Source organism: Pararge aegeria, chromosome 9 (assembly GCF_905163445.1).
Source record: "Pararge aegeria chromosome 9, ilParAegt1.1, whole genome shotgun sequence".
In the NCBI taxonomy this organism is placed as follows: domain Eukaryota; kingdom Metazoa; phylum Arthropoda; class Insecta; order Lepidoptera; family Nymphalidae; genus Pararge; species Pararge aegeria.
The window spans coordinates 3414125-3437885 of NC_053188.1; the positions used below are offsets into that span (position 1 = coordinate 3414125).

General features: G+C 37.0%; 1 protein-coding gene and 1 non-coding gene across 4 annotated transcripts in view; both read right to left on the reverse strand.

Annotated features, from left to right (window-relative positions):
* Window positions 1-23761, reverse strand: part of LOC120626464 (myosin heavy chain 95F) — an 89822-nt gene that overhangs the window by 22414 nt on the left and 43647 nt on the right. For all 3 annotated transcript variants that reach the window (XM_039893992.1, XM_039893991.1, XM_039893990.1), the window contains exons 4-20: window positions 20021-20150; window positions 19081-19245; window positions 18534-18796; window positions 18237-18386; window positions 17072-17328; window positions 15919-16076; window positions 12553-12717; window positions 11386-11509; window positions 10742-10850; window positions 9288-9485; window positions 8216-8440; window positions 7448-7655; window positions 6776-7017; window positions 3282-3394; window positions 2584-2691; window positions 1998-2135; window positions 270-362 (exon numbers count right to left, since the gene is read on the reverse strand). In XM_039893992.1, the coding sequence (XP_039749926.1) occupies window positions 270-362; window positions 1998-2135; window positions 2584-2691; window positions 3282-3394; window positions 6776-7017; window positions 7448-7655; window positions 8216-8440; window positions 9288-9485; window positions 10742-10850; window positions 11386-11509; window positions 12553-12717; window positions 15919-16076; window positions 17072-17328; window positions 18237-18386; window positions 18534-18796; window positions 19081-19245; window positions 20021-20150 (2846 nt within the window). The remainder of the gene's footprint in view (window positions 1-269; window positions 363-1997; window positions 2136-2583; window positions 2692-3281; window positions 3395-6775; window positions 7018-7447; window positions 7656-8215; window positions 8441-9287; window positions 9486-10741; window positions 10851-11385; window positions 11510-12552; window positions 12718-15918; window positions 16077-17071; window positions 17329-18236; window positions 18387-18533; window positions 18797-19080; window positions 19246-20020; window positions 20151-23761) is intronic.
* Window positions 5842-6034, reverse strand: LOC120626642. Its single transcript, XR_005658871.1, has one exon. It is a non-coding gene; the product is annotated as a U2 spliceosomal RNA (small nuclear RNA).

A 23761-nucleotide genomic window follows, 5' to 3' on the forward strand; every position in this document is an offset into this window, starting at 1 on the left:
AAAAAAAAAAAATAAGGCATGCATAGACCGCCTTATTGCTGCAAACAAAATCTCACAGGCAACCTCTAAGAGACCACCAGACAGGACAGGACCAGCTAAGAGCTCAAGAAGCGGTAAAATCTTCATTACTTCCGCCACTAATTTTAGTTTCTCGAATGTACTTAAAGAGGTTTCATTTCAATAACACATAAACACACATAGTATTTATTTCTTTCCTTAATATAAAAAGTATAACGTTTTTAAATTGTGCATAATTATTTTGATAATACCTCCTCAACTGTGGTGGGGATCCTTCGACGTGTCCGTTGGTTTCTTTTGCAAGTCGTACTGCCATCTCGTGGTCCCTCCGCTCTTGTTCTAACCTGAAGAGGGAAATCGGTAACAATTCCATTACACAGTCATATACCGGGTTACTGGAAATTCGATACATTCCTTTGGAGGGATAGAAGTAAAGCTCATTTGCGATAGATTTTGTCATGTGGTCACACTAGCCGATAGTGATTCGTTTTTGAGATATGTAAATTTTTGTGTTTTTTTTTTACACGCTTTTTATTAGCTTCACCTGTATGTTTGTATGTTTGTTTGTAACCGACTTCTTTGGGCGCGATTTTGACCCACTTTAAACGGCCAGATTTCTTCCAAACTTTGTAGACATATCGAGGACCGATGACAATACACTAATCTGAGAAGATTATTCCAATTTTCACTATAAAAAATAAGATTTACTAATTTTATGATTTTTTACTAATTACTACAGCGCCATCTAGACCCAAATGTAAAAAACCTATGGCGTGTACCTAACAAATTCCACAGAAAACATTAAGCTGGTATGGCTGGATGGTAGAGGGTGTTAGCTGTTACTTGTTTAATTTGTAAAATAAGATTTTTGTTAATTTATATAATTTTCAGCTATAGACACTAAGGCAGGTATGATGTTCATTTTAATTTCCAACCATTATCTTTAACTTCTCTCTTTGTTCTCTATTTATCTCTTTGATGGTGTATGGGTTACGGATTAATTTTGCTCTAATAAAAATAATAGGTCAAGAAAAACTAAAAAAAGCTGTTAACGCTGTTTTAGATTAGTTTGTTATAAATTAGCTTAGTTTTTTTATACCAAGCGTGTTTTTTAGTTTGTTTGAACTATTTAATTAATCTTTATTAACAGACACAATATTATAGGTTTGACATTTACAGTGATTATAATTTGACATGAATAATAATTGATTAGATATTTTTAATTTTGATATCAGTCTTAAATTTTATTCTTATTTTAATAATGTCGATTGATTTAGGGTAGTATTATTATAGTAAGTAGGAATTAGTGTACGAACATATATATTTTTTGCATGCCTTCTAAGGCGGATTGTTTGTCCCTATATTGTCTACCAACAATGTAAAACCAATCTGCAAATAAACGATATGAATTTGAATTTGGATGCCGATTTTTGGCAAAAAAAATTGTACCTAAAAATAATGTCCAATAACCCTTTTTTTTTTTTCATTATCTGATGGTAACATTTCAATACTCCATTGAGATAACAGTAAGCTGAAGTAATTCCATTATACTTCGTGTTTTGGTCTTGGAATGGCAAGGTATATCTTTTTATTGCCACTTTATCGTGAACTTGCATAAAAAAAAATGTATGGAGTCTGTCATACAAATTGATAAAATAAATGAATAATGTCACAAAACTTTACAGAAAACATAAATTTTAAAAAGTTCTAGTTTGAAAGAACATTCAGAACATTTTTGTGTACGTTACCTTTGGAAAGACGTGAAAATTGGCTTTACTTTTACTTACCCACAATTTATTTGAAAACGCATAATTACAAATCTTGTTCAAAATGGGTGCCCCGGTTCCTTTTGCACGCACACAGCCTCTTTCGTTTCTCGGTTTTAGTGACACGTGAGGTTAAAAGTCGAAGCTTGTTATTCTGCTCTCCACAGTAAGAAATACTACTTGCCACTTTTCTGGTTAGTTTTGACCTCTTACCTTTCTCTGTTCTCCTGGTCGGCTTTCGCAGCCTGTTCCATTTGCTGCTGAAGTTTCATCGCCGCGATGCGATCCTGTTCTTCCAGCTTAAGCCTTTCCGCTTCTTCAGCCTTGCGACGAGCTTCCATTTCCGCTTTACTGTTGATAATACAAATCAATAAATAATAATAATAATAAATATACTACGACAATATTCCTACTACAAATCTAGCCCCAAAGTAAGCGTAGCTTGTGTCTTGCATATAAAAATTTGCGGAACCGACAGGATTTGAACCTGCGACTCCCTAGCAATCGCGGCCTGAGCGCTTTCACCAATTAAGCTACGGCTCTTCTACCGTCGATGCCGATATTAGTATATGCCTTCCACATCAGTCTTATAGCGACTGTTGTGTCATCTAGTAGGAAACGTTGTAGTTTCGATCTACTTTTTCAGTGGTCCATATTATAATGAGACACGTTTGAAACAAGAGATGACACATTGTTTTATAGTTTTATTATTTTTATTAGTGTTTTTTATCTACACTTGGAGGAATTATCAAAAGAATTTCTGATAGGAGAACGTAGTAGAAGAACGAAAATCACTTACAGTCTTCGGTGCTCCTCTTCTTGCTTTATACGTTCTTGCTCCTTTTGCTTAGCTTCCTCTGCGGCTCGCATCTCCGCCTCGATTCTACGTAACCTCTCTTGCTCTTCCCTGGAAATATTCACAAAAAGGTCATATATATATAATAAAAATAAAATATCATCCGTAGAGTCCATTTTTGGTAGCTTATCTTGTGCGTATTTACAGACGTACTGTCAGGTTACGCACACCGAGTGAATTTCCGCACCGAACAGCCAGACTAATTCGTTCCCTAAAAAATGAGCCAGCCAGCCAAATGTCACCAGGTGAAGCAATCAACCGCGATGTAGGTAATCTCGCAAGATTTATTTTGTACTAAGACTTCATGGCCCCAGGGTATCCACAGTAAACGAAAAAATAGGTAGTAAATCTCTATTTAAGATGCATACTTACGACTTTGTCCACCAATCCACACCGGCCTAGCGTGGTGGGCCCCTTCTCATTGTAAAACATAACCCGTGCCCTGTAGTGGGCTAGTAATAAGTTGATATGATGATGATGATGATGATGATGATGATGATGATGATGATGACTTACAAGCGATCAGGTCTCTTACCATAATCCCGGCTTATTCCTGATGGCTGAATGAGAGCGGGAATATCTTTGGTGGCAAGAGCCCTATTGAACGTCTATAAGAGATGCGAGAGATATATGGTACGAACCTATTCTTCTGATCCATCATCGCCTTTTGTAGTGCTGCCATCTGAGACTCCACATCCTTTGTGAGTTTCGTGTATAGCTTGTCAATATCTGTTCGGCTTATTTTCGGATTTGTCTGCAACAGTTTGATTTCTTATGTTAGAAAATACTTAATGACTAACTGCTGGGTGTCTGGGTATTTATCTGTATATTATAAGTATTTATGTGTATTATATGCATACAAAATATTCATCAGCTATCTCAGTACCCATAACACAAGCTACGCTTACTTTGGGGCTAGATGGCTATGTGTATGTATAATATTTATATTTATATCCGTGCAATGTACGTTAAACTTAATCCTTACTTATATAAAAAATGCGAAAGTGTGTTTATTTATTTGTACTTCACGCCTTAACTAAGTAACCAATCAACTTGATTTTTGGCAGAAGGAAGCGGAGTACATAACATAGGCTTCTTTTTATGGCAGTAAAACAAACGGTCCCAAGTGGATTTGTTAAAAACCGCAATAAAAGCGAACAAATAGTTTGCTATAATCCACGAGAAACAGGCTAATTTACACTGTGCAATTTTTAATTTTAAGATCTTCTATAATCCACTCTCAAAGATATATGAGGTATCGGTATAATGATCGAAGAAATCATAAACTGTGGCGTGACGATCTATTTCCTCGTTTATGCTTAAAAATACTTAAAAGGTATAGTAAAACAGGACCGTACATGTATAATGGACTTTGTACACTTCATGTATCTTATGTTCACAATCACAATTTATGGTACATAAATAATAAATAAAAATAAAATGGACCAATAATATGTAATAGAAATAAATATAAATAAACACTGGGTGGTATCTTTGCATAGTACGAGTCCACGTAGGACTGAGGTGCATCAAAATTCAAAATTCATTTATTTCAAGTAGGCCTAATATAAGCACTTTTGAAACGTCAAGTCTGTGTGTTTGTAGTGATTCTACCACCGGTTCGGAAGGCAGATTCTACCGAGAAGAAGCCGGCAAGAAACTCAGCAGTTGCTCTTTTCCAACATCAACAATTTACATTTTGCATTTTAACATTCATTTTTCTATCTTGTGAGAGCTGAAAGCCGAGCCGGATGCTTCCAAGCAACCTTGTCATTAAAAAATTCATCAATTGTATAGTAACCTCGCTGTAATAAATGTGTTTTAACAAATTCTTTAAACTTGTGCATTGGCAGGTCCAAAATCACCTTAGGAATCATATTATAAAAGCGTATACTTAATCCCACAAATGATCCCTGTGCCTTACGCAGACGATATGCAGATGACACTAATTTATGACCATTTCTTGTAAGTCGACTGTTTATGTCCACTTTTTGTTTATAAAGACTAATATGTTGTCTTACAAATACTATATTGTTATAAATATATTGTGAAGCTACAGTAAATATGCCTATTTCTTTAAACTTCTCACGGAGGGATTCGCGTGATTTAAGTTTATATGTTGACCGTACAGCTCTTTTCTGCAATATAAATATAGTTTCGATATCAGCTGCTTTACCCCATAACAAGATTCCATAGGACATAACACTATGAAAGTACGCAAAATAAACTAGCCTAGCTATTTCAACGTCAGTAATCTGTCTAATTTTTCTGACTGTGTAGGCAGCCGAGCTTAGTTTACCCGCTAGTGAATCTATATGGGCACCCCACTGTAGCTTATTATCCAAGGTCACGCCCAGAAAAACTGTGGAAGTCTCTATTTTTAGTGATTCACCATTTATCGTTATATTTTTATCAATTTTCTTTACATTTGGTAAGATAAATTCGACACACTTTGTTTTTTTTGCATTTAAAAGTAAGTTGTTAACTGTAAACCAGTGCGACTCATGCGACATAACACGGTTTACTTCGTCAGAGTTATCTTTACTCCTATCAGTCTTAAAAATTATGATATCCGATGCATCTATATGTTTGAAATGAAATAAAACTTTGCACTCATTAATGTTGCCTCTTAATAAATTCTGAGCTGCAGTAGGTGAGGAATTTAGTGAATCTGTTAACAAAATAGGAACATTCTGAAAAAGGTTTTCAAAAGTACTTGCAACTTCTGTATCAGTAGTTACCATATTATTATTAATAATTCATTCAAAATTTCCGTCTCGAGATTTAGTTTTCCCAGATTCATTATTAACAATTTTAATCGATAATGCAGTCGTATTTATATCAAAAAAAAAACACCAACTCAATGCCATGAACATAAATATCTAGCCAATATGAATTTATGGTTACCAAAAGTTTTATTATTTACCCACTTTATAATATTACTGTAACACTTGGATAGATTTATGGATAGGAGTTAGTTTCAAATCCCAGCACGCAATTCTAACATAATATGTGCGTTTTAATAAATTTAAATATCACTTGCTTCAACAGTAAAGGAAACCATCGTTAACTAAACCAGAATGCCTGAGAGTTCTCCGTAATGTTCTCAACCATCCAAATTGGGCCAGCGTGGCGGACTACACTCTTCTTTTTAAAGGAGATCCTTACGCTGTAGGTGGCCGCCAGTGGAGAGTTAATTTTATTAAGTGGGCCGATCCCGGCGGCACTACAATGCCGGGCCGACCCGTGACGGGAGTGGAGCGAGCCCCGAACATCCCGTCGGTTTACAAAAATCAGTTTAATATACTGGTCCCACATTGTGGGAACTTTCAGATATTAAGCTGAAAAGAACAGATACTACACTTTGATCTTAGCCAAAAGGCCGAGAAGCGATAACTGATATGTAATAGTCCCAGGTAGTGATTCTAAGGCAGAAAATCTTCGAAGCGCGATGTATTTATTTGAAGAAAATAAACAGCGACATCTATCGATACATAGGAAAACTATGTAAAAGCAATTGACATCTAGCGGAACACATATACAACACAAGTGTATTTTAAGATTTCGACGATCATTACAGATTGTTTTAATGCAATCATCAATAAATAAAAAAAAGTTAATAAAAAAGAATAATTGTTAACATTACAAAAAAAAAAGCCAACAACACGCGGTGTTCCCAGGCGGTCACCCATCCAAGTATATATATATTATTGTGATAACAATGTACTAGCAACGTAATAACTTAAAGATTGAACTTATGGATGCTAGGTAGGACCTTCACGTGTGTGATGTCACACTCCAGGTTTCTGTGGGTCCCTTTTGATTCGTCCAAGGGAAAGAGAAGGGCTTATGTACCGAATTGCTGTGGCTCAGTAGTCAGGCAGACAAGGCGGGCTATGTAACGCGGTGGATTGTAGAATAGCGGTGAAAGTTTGAATGGGAATAATACACTTATCATTAATTGCATCCGGATGAAGTAGCGGGAAATCGCTATATTATAACATTCATATTTATGTATAGTAGCTATTTTATGATTGTTATTAATTTTTATACAATAATTACTGTGCTTTTTACATGGCATTGGAAAGAGAAAGAGATGCTAAAACCTGGTTGCCTCCTCGACATAGGAATGTACCTTGATAGTAGTGCAAGCGCCCCTGATGGAATTCCTCAAGTTCTCGATGTTCTTCTTAGCATTTTCTTTCTCTTTCTTCAGTTGGGGAATGACAGCTTCCATCTCTTTCAGATTGTTCTCCAGTGATTTGATCTTGGTGATGCCGCGGTATCGAGGCTGATGCTGGCGACGGACTAAGTAGCCCCTGACAGCCTTCTGTACGGTGACTAGGCATTGCCGCCGGTAGAGGATTTTGTTCTTTACTGTAAATAGAAATATAATTTAATATACCATGTTTCATTTATAAACTGTATCAGTTCAGTAGGTATACTATGCGATTTTCTCGCTTGTTATCGAAGGTTGTTAGACCTTATCTGATCAAGACTGCCTCATTGGTCTTAAATTACTTATAACGTTAATATTCAATCAACACGTACGAAACATTTGTAAACCACGTTTCTGATACGTTAATATGTGGAACGCCCTCCCGACAACTGATTCCTGCCTGTGTTTATATATATTTATAAATAGGTACTCGGAATACCTATACACATATAAACATATTTACCATTCTGGACCTGCGATTGGAATAATGTTATGCAACCTTCTACTGATCGGCAGATCAAAGTCTTACAGGAGTCATCAGATTTTCATATTCGAAGTCATCGGTACCCTAGCACGTATGATACTTACATTTGATGACAGACAGAGCGGAGAAGATAGACCTTCTCCAGCGGGACTTGACAAGCCAGGCCAAGACGGAGTCCACTATGGCTTTCAAATTCTCCGGGTCAGATTTCATGATGGTATCGAATTCCGAGTACTTTCCGGGCCGGAAGAAAACACGCGTGACACCAAACTTGTAGTCTTTGTCGGATAGACCGAAGCTGTGCACGATTGCCTGAAAACATACACGATGTTTGTTTTATTTGGGCATAATGGGTGTAGGGATAGGATCTCAGTTTCCCTTACGAGGGATTGAGTTTAATTTAGTGTTATGTGCGTTTTACGCAAATAAATACGACACGCTTTAACGGTGAAGGATAAACCCTAGAATTACGAAAAGTCGTAACACAATCGTTGTTAGTATTAATTATAGGAACTACAAGAAGAAGAAACACTTTATTGCATGTATAACATACAGGAAAAGAAACAGTAAGGAGTATACAGTACACAATGTAGTCATGCAAAGGCGGCCTTATTGCTGCAAGCAATCTCTTACAGGCCACCTTTGTAGATAGGATAGCAAGAGAACGGGATAGTGCCAAGAGTGTCAGGTGTGTGCAAGGTATACCTTCCTGGTATTTTTTATTTTACCCTGTATAATGGGAGACGAAGAATCCTCCTACACTATAACTAGGTCACTGATAGTACAACATGAGAGGTAAGCGTCCTTTCAAAGTAAGAAGATACGCGACGCACGCACGCACCCGCACGTAGTAGACCACGTAGTCGGCTCACCTGGCAGAACACCTTCGGCGTGAGCGTCTGCAACTTGGCGGGCAGGTAGGCCTTGTACATGTTGTGTAGCTCGGCGAAGGGCGCGCGGGACGGGAAGCCATGTTCCATGAGCGCCAGGACCGCGATCGTACCGCTGCACTGTAGCTGCGTCAGTACCAGCGAACCCTCGATCTCGCGCCCCACCATGCGCGAGTTGGGCTTGATGCAGCGCACGAAGTTGGTGCCCTGGAACGTTACGCATCACATGCAATACAGTACGTACTTAATTAAGGGGCCGTGAGCGAATTACGTCATTTGAATTTTAATATTTTGACACCCTAGTCTTCTCTTTTTTACCCTCTATTTAAGAGCATTCGGCACGCAAGCTTCAGACTTTGTTTCGTTTAGTCTGCCATGCCTAAAGACCGTGGGAAATAAATAAATAATAATACCCCCACAACCGTTATTCAATTACGATGATAAATGTGAAGTGAGAGAGTGTTAACATTCTGCTTCAACTTGTGGAACATGACGCTCACGGAGATGGAGTTGAGTTGCTCTTCCATGAGAGAGAGAGCGAGAGAGAGATTCTGTGAGTACCTAAAAACAATGATTGATTACCGTCCATTTAGTCTGCCATCTCTCCTCCATAAAAGAGAAAATGACCGTGGGAAATGAAAACCCCCACCCCTACAAACGTGATTTATTTAGGATGATAAAAGTGCAGTGAGAGAATACTTACATTCTCCTTCAACTTGTGGAACATGGTCCTCACGGAGATGGAGATGGTGAGAAATACCCCGAAATTGTTATAAATCATTACCGTCAATTTAGTCTGCCACGTCTGTCTCCTCCATTAGAGAAAAAACGACCGTGGGAAATACAAACCCCGCACCCCTACAACCGTGATTTAATTACGACGATACAAGTGCAGTGAGAGAGTAACTACTAACATTCTCCTTAAACTGGCGCTCACGGAGATGGAGTTGAGTTTCTCTTCTATAAGAGAGGGAGAGAAAGAGATATACTCCCTGTATCTCCACCCTAGTTTGATTTAATAAGTATGACACATGTGCAGTGCTAGTATACTCACGTTCTCCTTCAACTTGTCCATGAGCTGTGACAGCTGCGTCTGGAACTTGGCGCCCACGGAGATGAAGTTGAGTTTCCCCTTCGCGTTGTTGTTGTCCACGGTCTCGAACAGCTGCTGCACGAGCCCGCTGTTGGATTCTTGCACCAGGAACTCCAAGGACGCGTGCAAGGCGTCGTTGTTCTTCTCTATGAATTGGTTCTATAAAAAAATGTATCTTATCTTATATCTTTAAACGAGCAATTCTTGTATATATATAATTGGAATCTCGGAAACGGCTCCAACGATTTTCATGAAATTTAGTATTCAGGGCGTTTCAGGGGCGATAAATCGATCTAGCTAGGATTCATTTTTAGAAAATGTCATTTTATTCGTGTTTTATCGAAATATATATTATGGGAATCTGGGAATCGGCTCCAACGATTTTCATGAAATTTAGTATACAGAGGGTTTCGAGGGCGATAAATTGATCTAGAATCCTAGGATTCGTTTATATTGGAATCTCGCAATCATTTATATTCGACATACGATAATTTTTTTTAGTAGACTCATTCGCGGACGAAGTCGCGCGGCTCTTCTAGTGTGTACTTATGTACACGCGTTACAAGTTATACTTTTTTGGTGTAACATGATAATTATCTTTTCAATAATTTTATCTTATGCCTTATTCTACGTTTGTAGAGAGTCTACACTATTAATATAATAATAATATATAATAATAAATATACTACGAAAATACACACATCGCCATCTAGTCCCAAAGTAAGCGTAGCTTGTTTTATGGGTACTAAGATAACTGGTAAATATTTTTAATGAATAATACTTATAATATATAGAGAACCACCCAGACACTGAAAAACATTCATGTTCATCACACAAATATTGTCCAGTTGTGGAAATTGAACCCACGGCCTTGGACTCAGAAAGCAGGGTCGCTGCCCACTGCGCCAATCGGCCGTCAACACACTTACAATAGATGATAGGTATTTAATACATTGAAAGTTTTAGTATAACGCATTATCTAATTATCTCATTATCGGACCACCACGTTTCACTCAACATTAAAATTTGAGATTTTTGTACAATTGAATCAATTAAATCACCGGAATTAGCCCGCAGAGATTGACAATTGAAAGTGTACACTGAATGTGTGTTCTTTTTTAGAAAAACTAAAATTACTATAGGATGTCGGTTTTTCGTGACGGTGTGGCCCCGCATCGTAAAAAGTGAGCTGACGGACAATGTATTCCCCTCTCACTCGGTTTCGCGCCATGCATTTCGGTACATAGTATTTCACTCCCTTTTAAAAACATTGAAGTAAAACTTCAAAAAAAAAATTTTTGAAAAGAGGGTACCAATGAGTACCAATAAAAATCATGATATACTTTGTAGTCAGTAAATTTTTTATAAACTCTGATTTAAAAAAAATAAGGGTTAATTCGTAGTGTGATACTTACAGTGTTATAGCACACCGCGCCGGCAAAATGTCGCAAAAGGAACCCCTCATGATCGCGCAGTGTGCGGTGAGCTTTGAGACGAGACGCGCGTGGCACTTGGAGGCGGGCACTGAGAAATCAAACATTCAAGATTATTTTTATTTTCTTTCTATCATCATCATCATCGTCACCATCATCAACATCAATGCAACCAGTTGACGTTACTTTCTATCATCATCATCACCATCATCAACATCAATGCAACCAATTGACGTTCACTGCTGGACAGGGAGGGTGTTGGACTTGTAGGGTGTTGGACTTGTAGGGAGTCCCACAATCCACAGTCCAGGACCCGCTTGGCTCCAGCGGCTCCCGGCGGCTCGCCAGATGTTGTCTGTCCAGTTTTTCTTGATGTTCTGTCTTATATCATTATTTTGAACAATTAAATATAACTTGCTTGTTGAAGAAAAACATCGTGAGGAAACCTGCATGCCTGAAACCGTCATAATGTTATCGAAGTCCACCAATCCACACTTAGCTAGCGTGGTGGACTACGGCCTAGACCCTTCTCATTGTGAGAAAAAGACCGTTGGGTCGATGATGATGATATCATGGGTTACCGGACAGAAACGTCTGCTTCTATACAATGTTCTCTGTGGTAGTACCTCGCAACATTTCCACTGAGCTCTTTATGCACCGCGTTAGTGAAGTGCCCGTAATCCGGTTTGGGCAACTTGGACTCCTCGTCCAGGATATGGAATATTCCGTGGTTCTTGCTCTCAATTAAATCTGTAACATTTAAAACATAAATTTTAATTAAAGCAATTATTTTGATTTATAATTTTATTAATTTAAATTTTTTATTATAATTTTAGATTTCATTATCCAATTGAATTTTTCGGTCATTTAGTTTTTCCCATGTATGAATGCTGAAATAAATTAATTTTAATTTACTTGAAATTAATTATTATAATTGTCTATTCCAACGAAAACTAAACATACGGTTCACTTAACGGTTGCATTGAAGAGCGATCTTTTAAAAATAATGGGAACAATTTTTGTTTATCTTTAAATATTATATTATCTTTATATATATATATTTCTTGTGTGCGTGTGTATGTCACTGAACTCCTCCTAGACAGCTGGACCGAATTTGAATGAATTTATTGGTATACGTTTGGGTGGCACCCTGGATTGTTTAGATTCACAAATCAGCCCGACAGATGGCGCTGGGGTCCGCTAGTATATTATATTTCTTGTGTGCGTGTGTATGTCACTGAACTCCTCCTAAACGGCTGGACCGATTTGAATGAATTTTTCGGTATGCGTTTGGGTGGCATCCTGGATGGTTTACATTCATAAATCAGCCCGACAGATGGCGCTGGGGTCCGCTAGTAGTAATATAAATAACGGAGCCAGCAGATGGCCCACCTGATGTTAAGTGGAAAACCATCGCATATAAACAGAGGAACACTTTGCAACGCATGCAAGGAACACGTCCTGCAAAGTGCCGCCAAACGTATTTATGTATATAAAAACTAGCGGACCCCAGCGCCATCTGTCGGGCTGATTTGTAAATCTAAACCATCCAGGGTGCCACCCAAACGCATACCGAAAAATTCATTCAAATCGGTTCGGCCGTTTAGGAGGAGTTCAGTGACATACACACGCACACAAGAAATATATATATAAAGATATTCATCAGTCATCTTAGTACCCATAACACAAGCTACGCTTACTTTGGCGCTAGATGGCGATGTGTGTATTGCCGTAGCATTATTTGTCGTACATTTAAGTGTTTTACTGTGAAAAAAGGATATTTAGAAGTTTACCAATGCAATCCTGGTTGTCCACGAATCTGATCTCGGGCACATTGAGCCCCTCTCTCCGGTATAACTCCTGCTCGTTCTTGAGGATACGCTCGTTAAAGAACTGTTGCAGCTTCTCATTGCAGTAGTTGATGCAGAACTGTTCAAAGCTGTTCATTTGGAAGTACTCTGAAAATGACAAATTTCAAGTGAATTATGGCACGTTATAAGTTTCTTTATAAGGTTTTCCTAACGTCTTTTTTTTCTTGCCTGTCTTAATATGTAAAGAATCTATTAGTTACTTTTTGATTGTAAAAAAATATTTTGAAATTGTTAAGAAAATAATTCAAATCATCATCATCATCATTTTCATCATATCAACCTATTACCGACCCACTATAGGGCACGGCTCTCCTACCACAACGAGAAGGGGTTAAGGACGTAGTCCACCACGCTGTCCCAGTGCGGATTGGTGGACTCCACACCATGCAAGTTACCTCGATGATTTCTTTCACCGCAAGTGATATTTTTAATTGCTTAAAAACGCACGTAGCTTAAAATAGTTAAAGGTGCGTTCGTCGTATTTAATTATTGTTGCAGTTATCAGAATTATAATCCTTATTGTTAGGATAAATAATTTATTATTGTAAATTCTAAGTATTTATTTTTTATTTAATCTGTGGAGTTAATTTCTGTTTTGGTTTTTTTTTTTGTTTTTACTTTTCATGTTGTTATAATGTTGAAAATTATAAAAATGATATACTACCAATTTTTCGTACGTCAATATTGACAGGATGTATGTTACTTATAAAAAACTAGCTTTTGCCCGCGGCTTCGCTCACGTTAAGTTTTATTTTTGATTTGGTAAATTTACTACAAAGGGTTAAAAAAAGGTCTTGCTGCTTATAGAAAAATATGAACGGAAATTACTTAGAAAATCAGAAACTTTCATATAAATTTTGATCCCCTATGAAATACGTATTTCTTTATTATAAATCGAAAACCTAAAATCAAAGTTTAATTGATGTAGCTTGAAAAATAAATTGATAAATGAAGAATTTTTTACAAACTTTCATCCCATATTTAACCCTGATGGAATTTAAAAAAATCCTTTCCTAGCGGACGCTTGTAATAACTATCTGTGTGCAAAATTTCAGCCCAATCCGTCAAGTGGTTCGAGCTGTGTGTTGATAGATCAGTCAATCAGTCAGTCAGTCAGTGACCTTTGCCTTTTATATATTTTGATAATATACAAGTTATCAGCTGCTCAATAAATATTTTACGCAAAAAGGGTAGGTTAGGTATACTTTCGAAAATTTGTGCAGTTATGCTGATAATGCGTTTGGTGAAAATAATTGGTCATATACAATTACCAATCAAGTAATCGGTGAGTACTAAAGCAAAAATGATAACTTTTAGTTTTTTAATTGATGAAGTGCGTTTGAAATAAAAAAAATTATTTTCTAAGATTACGTTGACGAAACAGAGACAACTATTGCAATATCCTGTACAACCAATAGCTTGGACATGGTAATTATTAATGATATTATCACTCGCGTTTAGATGTAATTAATGTTTTAAAAGATAAAATTTAATTAAAAAAAAAAATTAGGGATTTTTCATAAAATAAACTTCTTTCTAAAAATATAAGATAAAATTAAATTTATATTTAAAAAAAAATGAATTAAAATAAAACGATAATTGTAAATAAGAAATGTGAATAATAAATGATTAAATGTAGATTAAAATTGTAGCTATATTTAATTAAAAATCGATTAAAATAATTTCTCAGCTTGAAATGACAGCTTAATTTATGTTATTTTTATTTATAAATAATAAAGACAAAAACAGGTTATAGAGAGAAGAAAAGAGTTAAGAAATTCGACTGGATAATTTATAGCATCATTTTCTTCTGTAACTGTGTCAATAGATTTATATTCCGTAAAAGTTCCAGGAATCTTTAATTGTATCCTATCATTTATTTTATTTACATCATCATTCTTAGGAGCTAGGATTGCACGCTCACAAAGCCAATCATGATTCTTAAAGTTGCTGGCGATGTTAGGAAAAACTTTATTGTCAAGATCTTCTATTGATGACTGAAGTTGACAGAAATTCTGTGGGAATGATATTTCCTGTGTTGAAGGATCAACTGGAATTTTACCATCGCCCATATCTAAAAGTTACCAATTTTTATGACAATCGGTTGAACGGGGCGGAAGTCGATATGTCAAGTATCGACTTCCGCCCCGTTCAACCGATTGTCATAAATTTTAGCGCCGCCTGGTGGGGAGTTACATCAATGGACATAGCATGTTCGTTTTCTCCGAGGAAAAATACATGGTCATACCAATTTTTATGACAATCGGTTAAACGGGGCGGAAGTCGATACTTGACAGCGCCGCCTGGTGGGGAGTTACATCAATGGACATAGCATGTTCGTTTTCTCCGTGGAAAAATACATGGTCATACCAATTTTTATGACAATCGGTTGAACGGTGCGGAAGTCGATACTTGACAGCGCCGCCTGGTGGGGAGTTACATCAATGGACATAGCATGTTCGTTTTCTCCTTGGAAAAATACATGGTCATACCAATTTTTATGAGAATCGGTTGAACGGGGCGGAAGTCGATACTTGACAGCGCCGCCTGGTGGGGAGTTACATCAATGGGCATAGCATATAAACCTTCTCCTTGATAAAATACATAAGCATACCAATTTTCATAATGATCGGTCAAATAGTTTCTGAGTTTATCGATGACATATATACAAACATCCTCTTTTATATATATAGAAGAAGATAATTAATAACACCTATATAAACAAGTTGCCCACACTCCATTACGTACGCCTGATACTTTTTGGAATAGGTCCTGGCTATGTATGACAGTATGAAGTATTTGTAAATTTATCCTCAAGTTTTTTATTATATAATTCTGATTGTTTTGTACGTGCCGTTGTTTATATAATTGTCTTTTTTGGCAATCTCCTTTGCGGATCTTCCAAGTAAAAGCCTAAAAAAGCTAAAGAAGAAGACAAGTTACGTATACCATATTCTATCGGAAAAAAAATGATTGATTATTTGTCAATAAGTTGTCATATTAAACGAATACTGCTTTAAGCTATGCTTTTATTTAATATTTTATATAAATTTTATCTCCCACAGCCACAAGCCACCAGCCCACAGCTCTATCATCTCGGAGTATAATATCCAAATAATATATGTGTATTATTACAAATGGGGGCAAACATCTCGTACTCAATGTTCCCGTGCTTTAGCAAGTGGGCACCGTAATTATATCCCTTGTCAGAAGATACAATCGGGCGATGTCATTTATGTCTTCTGGCTTTTGCTAGCCCTGCAGGATCATTATGAGAAACTGTATTACCGAAGCCAGCGATATCCAGCACGCCGATGTAGTAGGCTGAGGCGCTCGAGGGGATGCTGTCATTGATGCGCCGCACGATGTAGTCGAAGAGCCGGCTGTACACGGCTTTTGCGAGCGCGTCGCGGGCGCTTGATGCCTCGTACGTCTTTAAGGGCACCCTGTAGACCAATTAGATAAGGGGACACATCAGCTTTTATTCTCATCTTTTAAAAAAACTTTAAATAAAAATGTCTGTTTTAATGTTAGAAGTATGCTGTTACAGAATCTTTTATAGGGGATTCATATGATGGGTGTAGATAAATTGTTATGCAACTGCTGATAATAAGGGGCTAAAACACTCATGTGATACCCACATTCGTGTCTTAATACCCCGTATTATGCAACAGTTGCATAAATAACTATTATGCCAGCGCTCGTCTGGGGTAGTATTACCGTATACAACCATGCTGATTTCAGCCGCCTTGCGCCCCATGTAATTATAGGCACCTGGGGCTTACCACCTACGGCTTGATGGACGCAGGGCGGAAATATGTAGAAAGTGTTTCTTTCATGGGCGATGAAGTTTTGTTTGTACTTTCGATCTGATTATAAAAAATAAAATAAAGTTTCTTCCCGAGTCAACCTCCAATAGTAAATAAACAGATAAATAAATATACGACAACATCTAGCCCCAAAGTAAGCGTAGCTTGTGTTATGGGTACTGAGATGACTGATGAATATCTTTATGAATAATATACATAAACACTTTTAATATATAGATAAACATTCATGTTGATTACACAAACATTTTGCAGTGGATGGAATCGAACTCACGGCCTTGGACTCGCAAGCAAGCAGCAAGCAGGGTCGCTGCCCACTGCGCTAGTCGGCCGTCAAGTAAGACCGACATGGACCGACCCATACTACAATGGGAGTAACTCAGTACCTTTCGCACCAGACTAACGTGGACACGTGTCGTAGAATCACATGATAACAGTCCTTTAGATGCCGCCACGAATGCTTTGCATGTGTTGAAATACAAGCACCTAATTTAATCGACTCAAGTGGAGTCAAGAGCAACCCACTCCCCGCGTTCTTCCAGTAGAACTTCAGATGTCTCGTTACTAAGAGATTACCAAGAGACTCATGTGGAGAATAGGAGTAGATAACTCACATGATGGCAGTTCCTTTGATGCCGCCCCGGGAACTTTGCATGAGTCGGGACACCAGCGCCATCCTAAGTTCCCCGGGGTCAACCCCCAACAGAGAAGCCGCCGTCGCGAGTGCGGTCTCAGACTCGGGACTCACTCGGCAACCTCCCCGCGCACCCCCTTCCTCTTCAAATTCCACATTGCCGAGATGAAGTACGGCCGCTACTACGGAGTACACAGATTTCTTCTCTGCTTCTGACAAACCAACTCGGGATAAGGCCTATAGGAGGAAAATTGATATCAAGGTTAAAATCTGGAGAACAGTAAGCCTTTGTAAAAAATTTCTTCGCTCACATGCGAGGTGTCGCTTTCGAGTATTAAACTCTCTATCGTCAAAGTTAGATGGACCTAATGTCTCTCGGTTTAGAGTCGCAAATCCTGTACTTCTGATTATTGTTTACAAACGCTCTGTCAAAAGCTAGGTAAAGATTTTAGGCAAACTTGAGCTTTAGCTCAATTCAAAAAAGATCCATTATACTCGGATGCATGTACAAGTATTTCAATACTCGAAAACGACTCTCCCATTGCGAGCAAGCCAATCTTGTACTACGGCTACAGAAAAAAGAAAGCATGAGAACTTTTTCAGTAAATAAGTAATGCAAATTACTCTAATTATAAATAACGAAACAAAATATTGGTCGACTATTGTCGGACCCGTAGTCTCCAGCGATAAATATGTACGACAGTTCTACACAGTACGAATCTAAATGATGAGGAAGGACTGTTTAATACTTCTAATAAATTATGTGGAAGATTTAAAAGATCAAAGGGTTACATTTGAAATTAAATGAGACTTTATTCTAGATAAAATAGTTGGTAGCAGGAAGCAATTTTACTGAAACTGCGATTGGTGAAATGTTTACGAACGTAACGGCAAGGCTGCTCAGAAGCAGGCGGCTCTGCTCTCGTCTCTCACAAAAAAATCTAAGATTGTAAAACTGTAAAATAATGTTGAAAAAAGATCAATCCGAGCCGAGTTTCTTGTTACTTCTTTTCTGTAGAATCTGCCTTCCGAACCGGCGGTGATAGTCTCAACAAACAGATTGACTTGAGGTTTCAAAAGCGCTTATAAACTAGGCCTACTTCAATCAAATGAATTTTAAACTTAAATTTTGAATTTGAACTTACCTGGTGCAACCTTTGGAAGTCCTCGACATCGTCCAATATGGGGTCTCTCAGACCAGCTTTCGCTTGTTGCTGCTTGCTCTTCTGACTGGCATTGATTTTCTTTTCTGATTGTGTCGATGTAAAATATTGTGTGCAACCATTTTTGAGATACTGTAACAAAGTTAAATAAAATTTACCTAAACGCATTCCTTAACGTTAGATAAATAATTGAACAGGGGAGGTCATTAGACCCACTTGTCTTCCTTTGATATAAAAATTACAAATTTAATATAAACAATAAAAAGGCTGTCAGCTTACCAAATAATCATCGGGTTTGGTTATCTTCAACGCCGAACGTAGTTCTTGAGGGGCCCCCGCGCACAGCAGATAGAACACGTGATAGTTTCTCTCTTCAGCACTTTGCGTGCAAATTCTTGACTTTTCTAATAGGTAGTGGGATATATGACCTCCGACGACCTGGTATTTGTTGGAGAAGTGAACCTCCATAAATTTGCCGAAACGTGAACTGTTATTGTTGCGGGTTGTCTTTGCGTTGCCGAAAGCCTCAAGAATAGGGTTCGCTGAAAAAGTTATATTCCTTGTTAAGTTAAGAATGCATATTAAAACTAATTAAAATCTTAGCACTTAACTTTTTTTTTAAGCTTTTAATCATTACTAATGTTATAAAAGCGATATTGTACGTTTGTCCTTCCTTTACGCTCTTACTAAGCAACCAATCAACTTGACTTTGGTAAAGAATTAGTTAAAAGGGTAAAGGGTACTTTTTATCCCAGGAAAACTAACGGTTCCCATGGGATTTATTAAAACAATGTGGATAGCTTGTTTGTTTATATTGAATACTTACCATCTAATATCTTCTGTTCGACGGGCCCAGCTCCCTTTGCCCACAAATCGCAAAGATACTTTAGGATGTATTTCGTTGACTCTGTTTTCCCCGCTCCCGATTCTCCGGATACAATAATAGACTGTGATTGTTTTAACGCCTTCATATCCCGAAATGATTTATCAGCTGAAAATATTCAATCATCGTAAACATAAAGCCAAGGAAAAGAAGGCAGATATATGACAATTCATGGGAGCGAATAAAGCAAATGATTTTCACAATTCGTTTACCACTTGAAAAAAAGATCGTTCATATAGGCATTTTGAACTTTTGTTTTGTAACTGTTATTGCATTACTAATTTAACAGTGATGTGAATCATACACATTGGTTAAGTAACGATTTGTTCAGTAGATAGATATTTTCAAATAAGCTATTGTTATATTTCCAATACAAGGTGCCTTAAATATATTTTATTTCATCAATACGTCATGATCTATTCTCATATTTCAGTTGTTCAAATATTTACCTTAGGAGGTGCCTGTTAGGAAAGGCTAGTATCAATTAAGCCGCATTAGTACACAATATAACAAACACATTCATAAAACATGTCTATTCTATCTAGGTCTATTGGAAAGCCAAAGTTTTAAGGCTAAACAGGGCGAGAGCTGATTTTCACCATGAACCATTCGTGGTTACGAAATTTACAGAATCAGAAACTCAATAAAATGCGTGAGTATGCTTGTGTGTGATTGATGTACGTGACAGTTGACTCTTGACCAGTTAACCAGAAACTAAGATGACGCTAGTGAAACGTTCGAGAATATAAATCTCGTAGTTCCTGTTTAAATGTGATAATAGTAATTTGCTTTCCTTATTCTTATAAAACTCTGCCGAAATACACGCTCTTACTCAAGAACACTAGAAGGTAGTGAAAAAAGAAGAACAATAAAGTCAACATACCAACAGCGAATACATGTGGCGGTAGTTCACCCAAGGACCGGCCTTGGTATTTCTTGATTGTGGTAGACGAGTACATGTCTGGAATGTCTTCGTAAGGGTTGACTGCAAGCAGAATATTCGCCACAAATGTCTGTAAAGAAAACAACATAATATTGTAGATGGCATTATCAGGTTACAGATTGCTGATTGTATATCTAAAAACGGACATTTTATAATAGAATTAACATAGTTTTAATTGTATTACTACTTAAAAGACTATTTGCTCGACTATTGGTTGTAAAATGTAATACCCGGGAAGTAAGTCATGATGCATGATAAAGAATGGAAAGCACTAGTATAAAAATGGCCCATAGCTGCGTAAAACTTGCGCCTTTAATTTGGAGTGCAGATAATGTTAAATGAAGTAGGACGCTTTCAAAGTTGACAGTTCGCAAGAGATCGTTTGAAACGAATTGGACTGTTACAGTGATTTGTAGGTCCAAATACACGTCGCGTCCTTAAGCTAGCAGGTTTAAAAACAACATTTTAAGATGGGATGGCGCATCGCTCAAGGTCAAATCGATAGCTCAAAAATACACTACGCGCTTTTCACTTTAATATTCTTAAAAAGACTTTTAAACAATATTAATCCGAGATATTGCTTAAGATAAAAACTTGAAGGTATTTCTGAAATTAAAAGTTTTCGCCAAATGTTTGGGAAACCTGAAAATTTCTCTTTATGTTTGATATTCTAATTTTGGACTACGTATTACAGCTGCTTGATCCTTGAAATGTTGATTGGTTATAGTTATTTCTATTACCATGGTCGACGCATAACTAGCTAATGCAGCAAAAATGTCGCATTTCTAAAGGCATTATTCATTCAACAGCGTAGACATTGAGCACAGAACAATATTACTCCAAGGAGAAGAAGTACAGTCTGTCATAGCTTCATACAAAGTTGTTACCCCCTGGTCATGGGGCAGCAACGTACTAGAGTGTAGGAACAAAATGAGATTTATACGTTTAATATGGCAACAAACACATTACTGTGCATAATGTCGTGACTAGTGACTTGTTTTTTGGAAACGTTTGGGTATATCCCTACTAATATTATAAATGTGAATGTTAGTTTGTTTGTTACGCTTTCACGCGAAAACTACTGAACCGATCTTAATGAAACTTTTTATACACATTCTTGGAGGTATTAGAAATAATAAAGTACACTTTTCATTAAAAAAAAAAAATTACGTAAGATAAAAATCTGTACTTATAATAAAACTGTAACTGGAAGATTTCTATACATTTAATATATTTTGAAAATTTTGACCGGGGGAAGCTTTATAATCGATACTGAATCCAAACAGATTTTTATTTAATTTTTCTCTGTCTGTCTGTCTGACTCACTGGGCATCTCGTGAAAACTACTGAACGGATTAAAATAAAATTTTAGCTGATATCCCGGGTCAACATATAGGATTTTTATCCCGATAAAAAATAAGTTTACTTCCGAGATATGGATGAAATTTTTTATCAATTTTACTTCATATCTCCGTTAAATTTGCACCGATTTTGATCATTCTTTTTTTTATTTGACAGTGTGTACCAAGCATATATTGTCTAATTTTAATAAAGATCTGATGAATATTGTAGAAGATTAAGGATATAATTCTTCACAGATAACAGCAAGTCGCAAGGCATATGGGACAACGGTCGAATGTATGCGTGCCATCCTACTAATATTATAAATGCGAAAGTATTTGAGAAAAGATGTATGGATGGATGTATGGATGGATGTTCGTTACGCTTTAACGTCACAACGAATGAACCAATTTGGCTAAAATTTGGCAGAGATACCTACAATATAGTCTGGCATAGCTCATAGGCTTCTTTTTATCCCGGAAAAGCGAACAGCTTCTACAGGATGGCTTCGCAATTTTTTCCCCATTTGTCTTTCAATATCCACGCAACGCAGTTTTAGACGACGTGATGTGGTTTTTTGGGACTTAGTCGCGGACGAAGTCGTGCGGGTCTGCTAGTCTCATATATGACTATAGGTGTAGACTATGTAGCAGTACGCTGCCTCCCAAAACTACGCGAGCGAAGCCGCAGGGCACATCTAGTTATTAATAATTATTCATTGTCATCTTTACAATGACTTATAAGTTTTTAAGAATTTAATAGTTATTCATTGTTAAATCTTTAAAATGACTTATAAGTCACTGTAAATCAACATCTCCTGAAGATCCTCCGGTTTCGAAGCGAAACGTGGGTAAAGGGTACATTGCCGATGATCTGTTTGGTGTGGAATAGAGGATAAGGATTGAAGAAATTATAAATTACACCATACAGATTCTCCTGCTGTTCGCGGAGTGTAGCAAATTAAGGTTAATTTTCATAATATATTATGGATTTCCGCAAAGTAACGCCTGTTTCTATCCAATACCCTACATTTGTACCTATTATAGTAACAGAAACTAGGTAAAAGCATTGTAATATAATGTAATCCGGTAATGTTATTAAATTCATGTTGCCTTCTTTACCCGCAATATCTGCGTTCGTCATAATCGATAACGTTGGCGTGCGGTTCGGTCAAGGTGAGTTATAACTTATATGAGTTATGCTTGTAAAACCAACTCCGAGTTATCATGATTGCTGATTTTTTGCCCTTTGTTAAGACTCCTTTTGATACAAAATCTTAGGTAAATTTTTTTGCTGTATTCCATTTAATGAATTGGCAAGTCATGTCCTAAACTTTTTTCGTTCGGAGGCTTCGGCCGTGGCTATATACCACACTAGTCACTAAGCATGCCATACAGAAACCGATTTGTTTGATTCGTTAAAAGGACAGAACTTCACAATACTTACCTATATGAATTATATCAGGATAAAAATCAAGATACTTCTGTGCCGAATTTCATTGAATCGGTTCAGACGTTTTTTAATTGAAACACGCAAATAACGTGGTTGGGGGGTTTAATAGGTGTATCAGCCAAATCAGGTAAGTCGTGTAAGGAGGCAATATTTGTCACTATAAACATGTTAATTCTTTATGAATATGTATGTGTATTTATTCATGTATATGAATACATATGTTTATATAAATCTTATATATATATATATATATATATATATATATATATATATATTTCTTGTGTGCGTGTGTATGCCTGGAAGAAATCACTATAAGTGATAAGGCCGCCTTTGTTACGCAAATTTAAATTACTTTTACCATTGTTATTTTTTAAATTCTATTTTTGTTTTCGTGTGCAATATATAGTATTTTTTATTTGCAACTCTTCAATACTAATAATAATCAAAAGTTATTAATTCTTAAACTGCTCCTGCCGAGATCGAAACTAGGACCTCCACCCATATAACAGCGCTCACCACTGCGCCGGGGAGGTCCAAACGTTCTAGAACTTTACTGAAGATACTATTAGAAGATACCGAAGGGGCACTTACATATAATTGTATGCACGTAGGTATGCTATATACTTGTAACATAATTTCTGAAATGATAGCGGCGGCGCCAAGGTAGTGCGAGCCACGCGATATCAGTTAGGTAGTTTGGTAAGTGGCCATGCTAATTATTTATATTGTGCGTTATATTCGAAAGCCTGCGAATTTTCGCGCGTTAGCATGTTTATTGCCATGTTATTTTTTATGTAACATAAAAGCGAAACTGTGCCTTTTTATGTGTTACTAATGTGCTTACAAAAACCTCTGAACAGATCCGACGAAATTTGGTAGATTTTTATA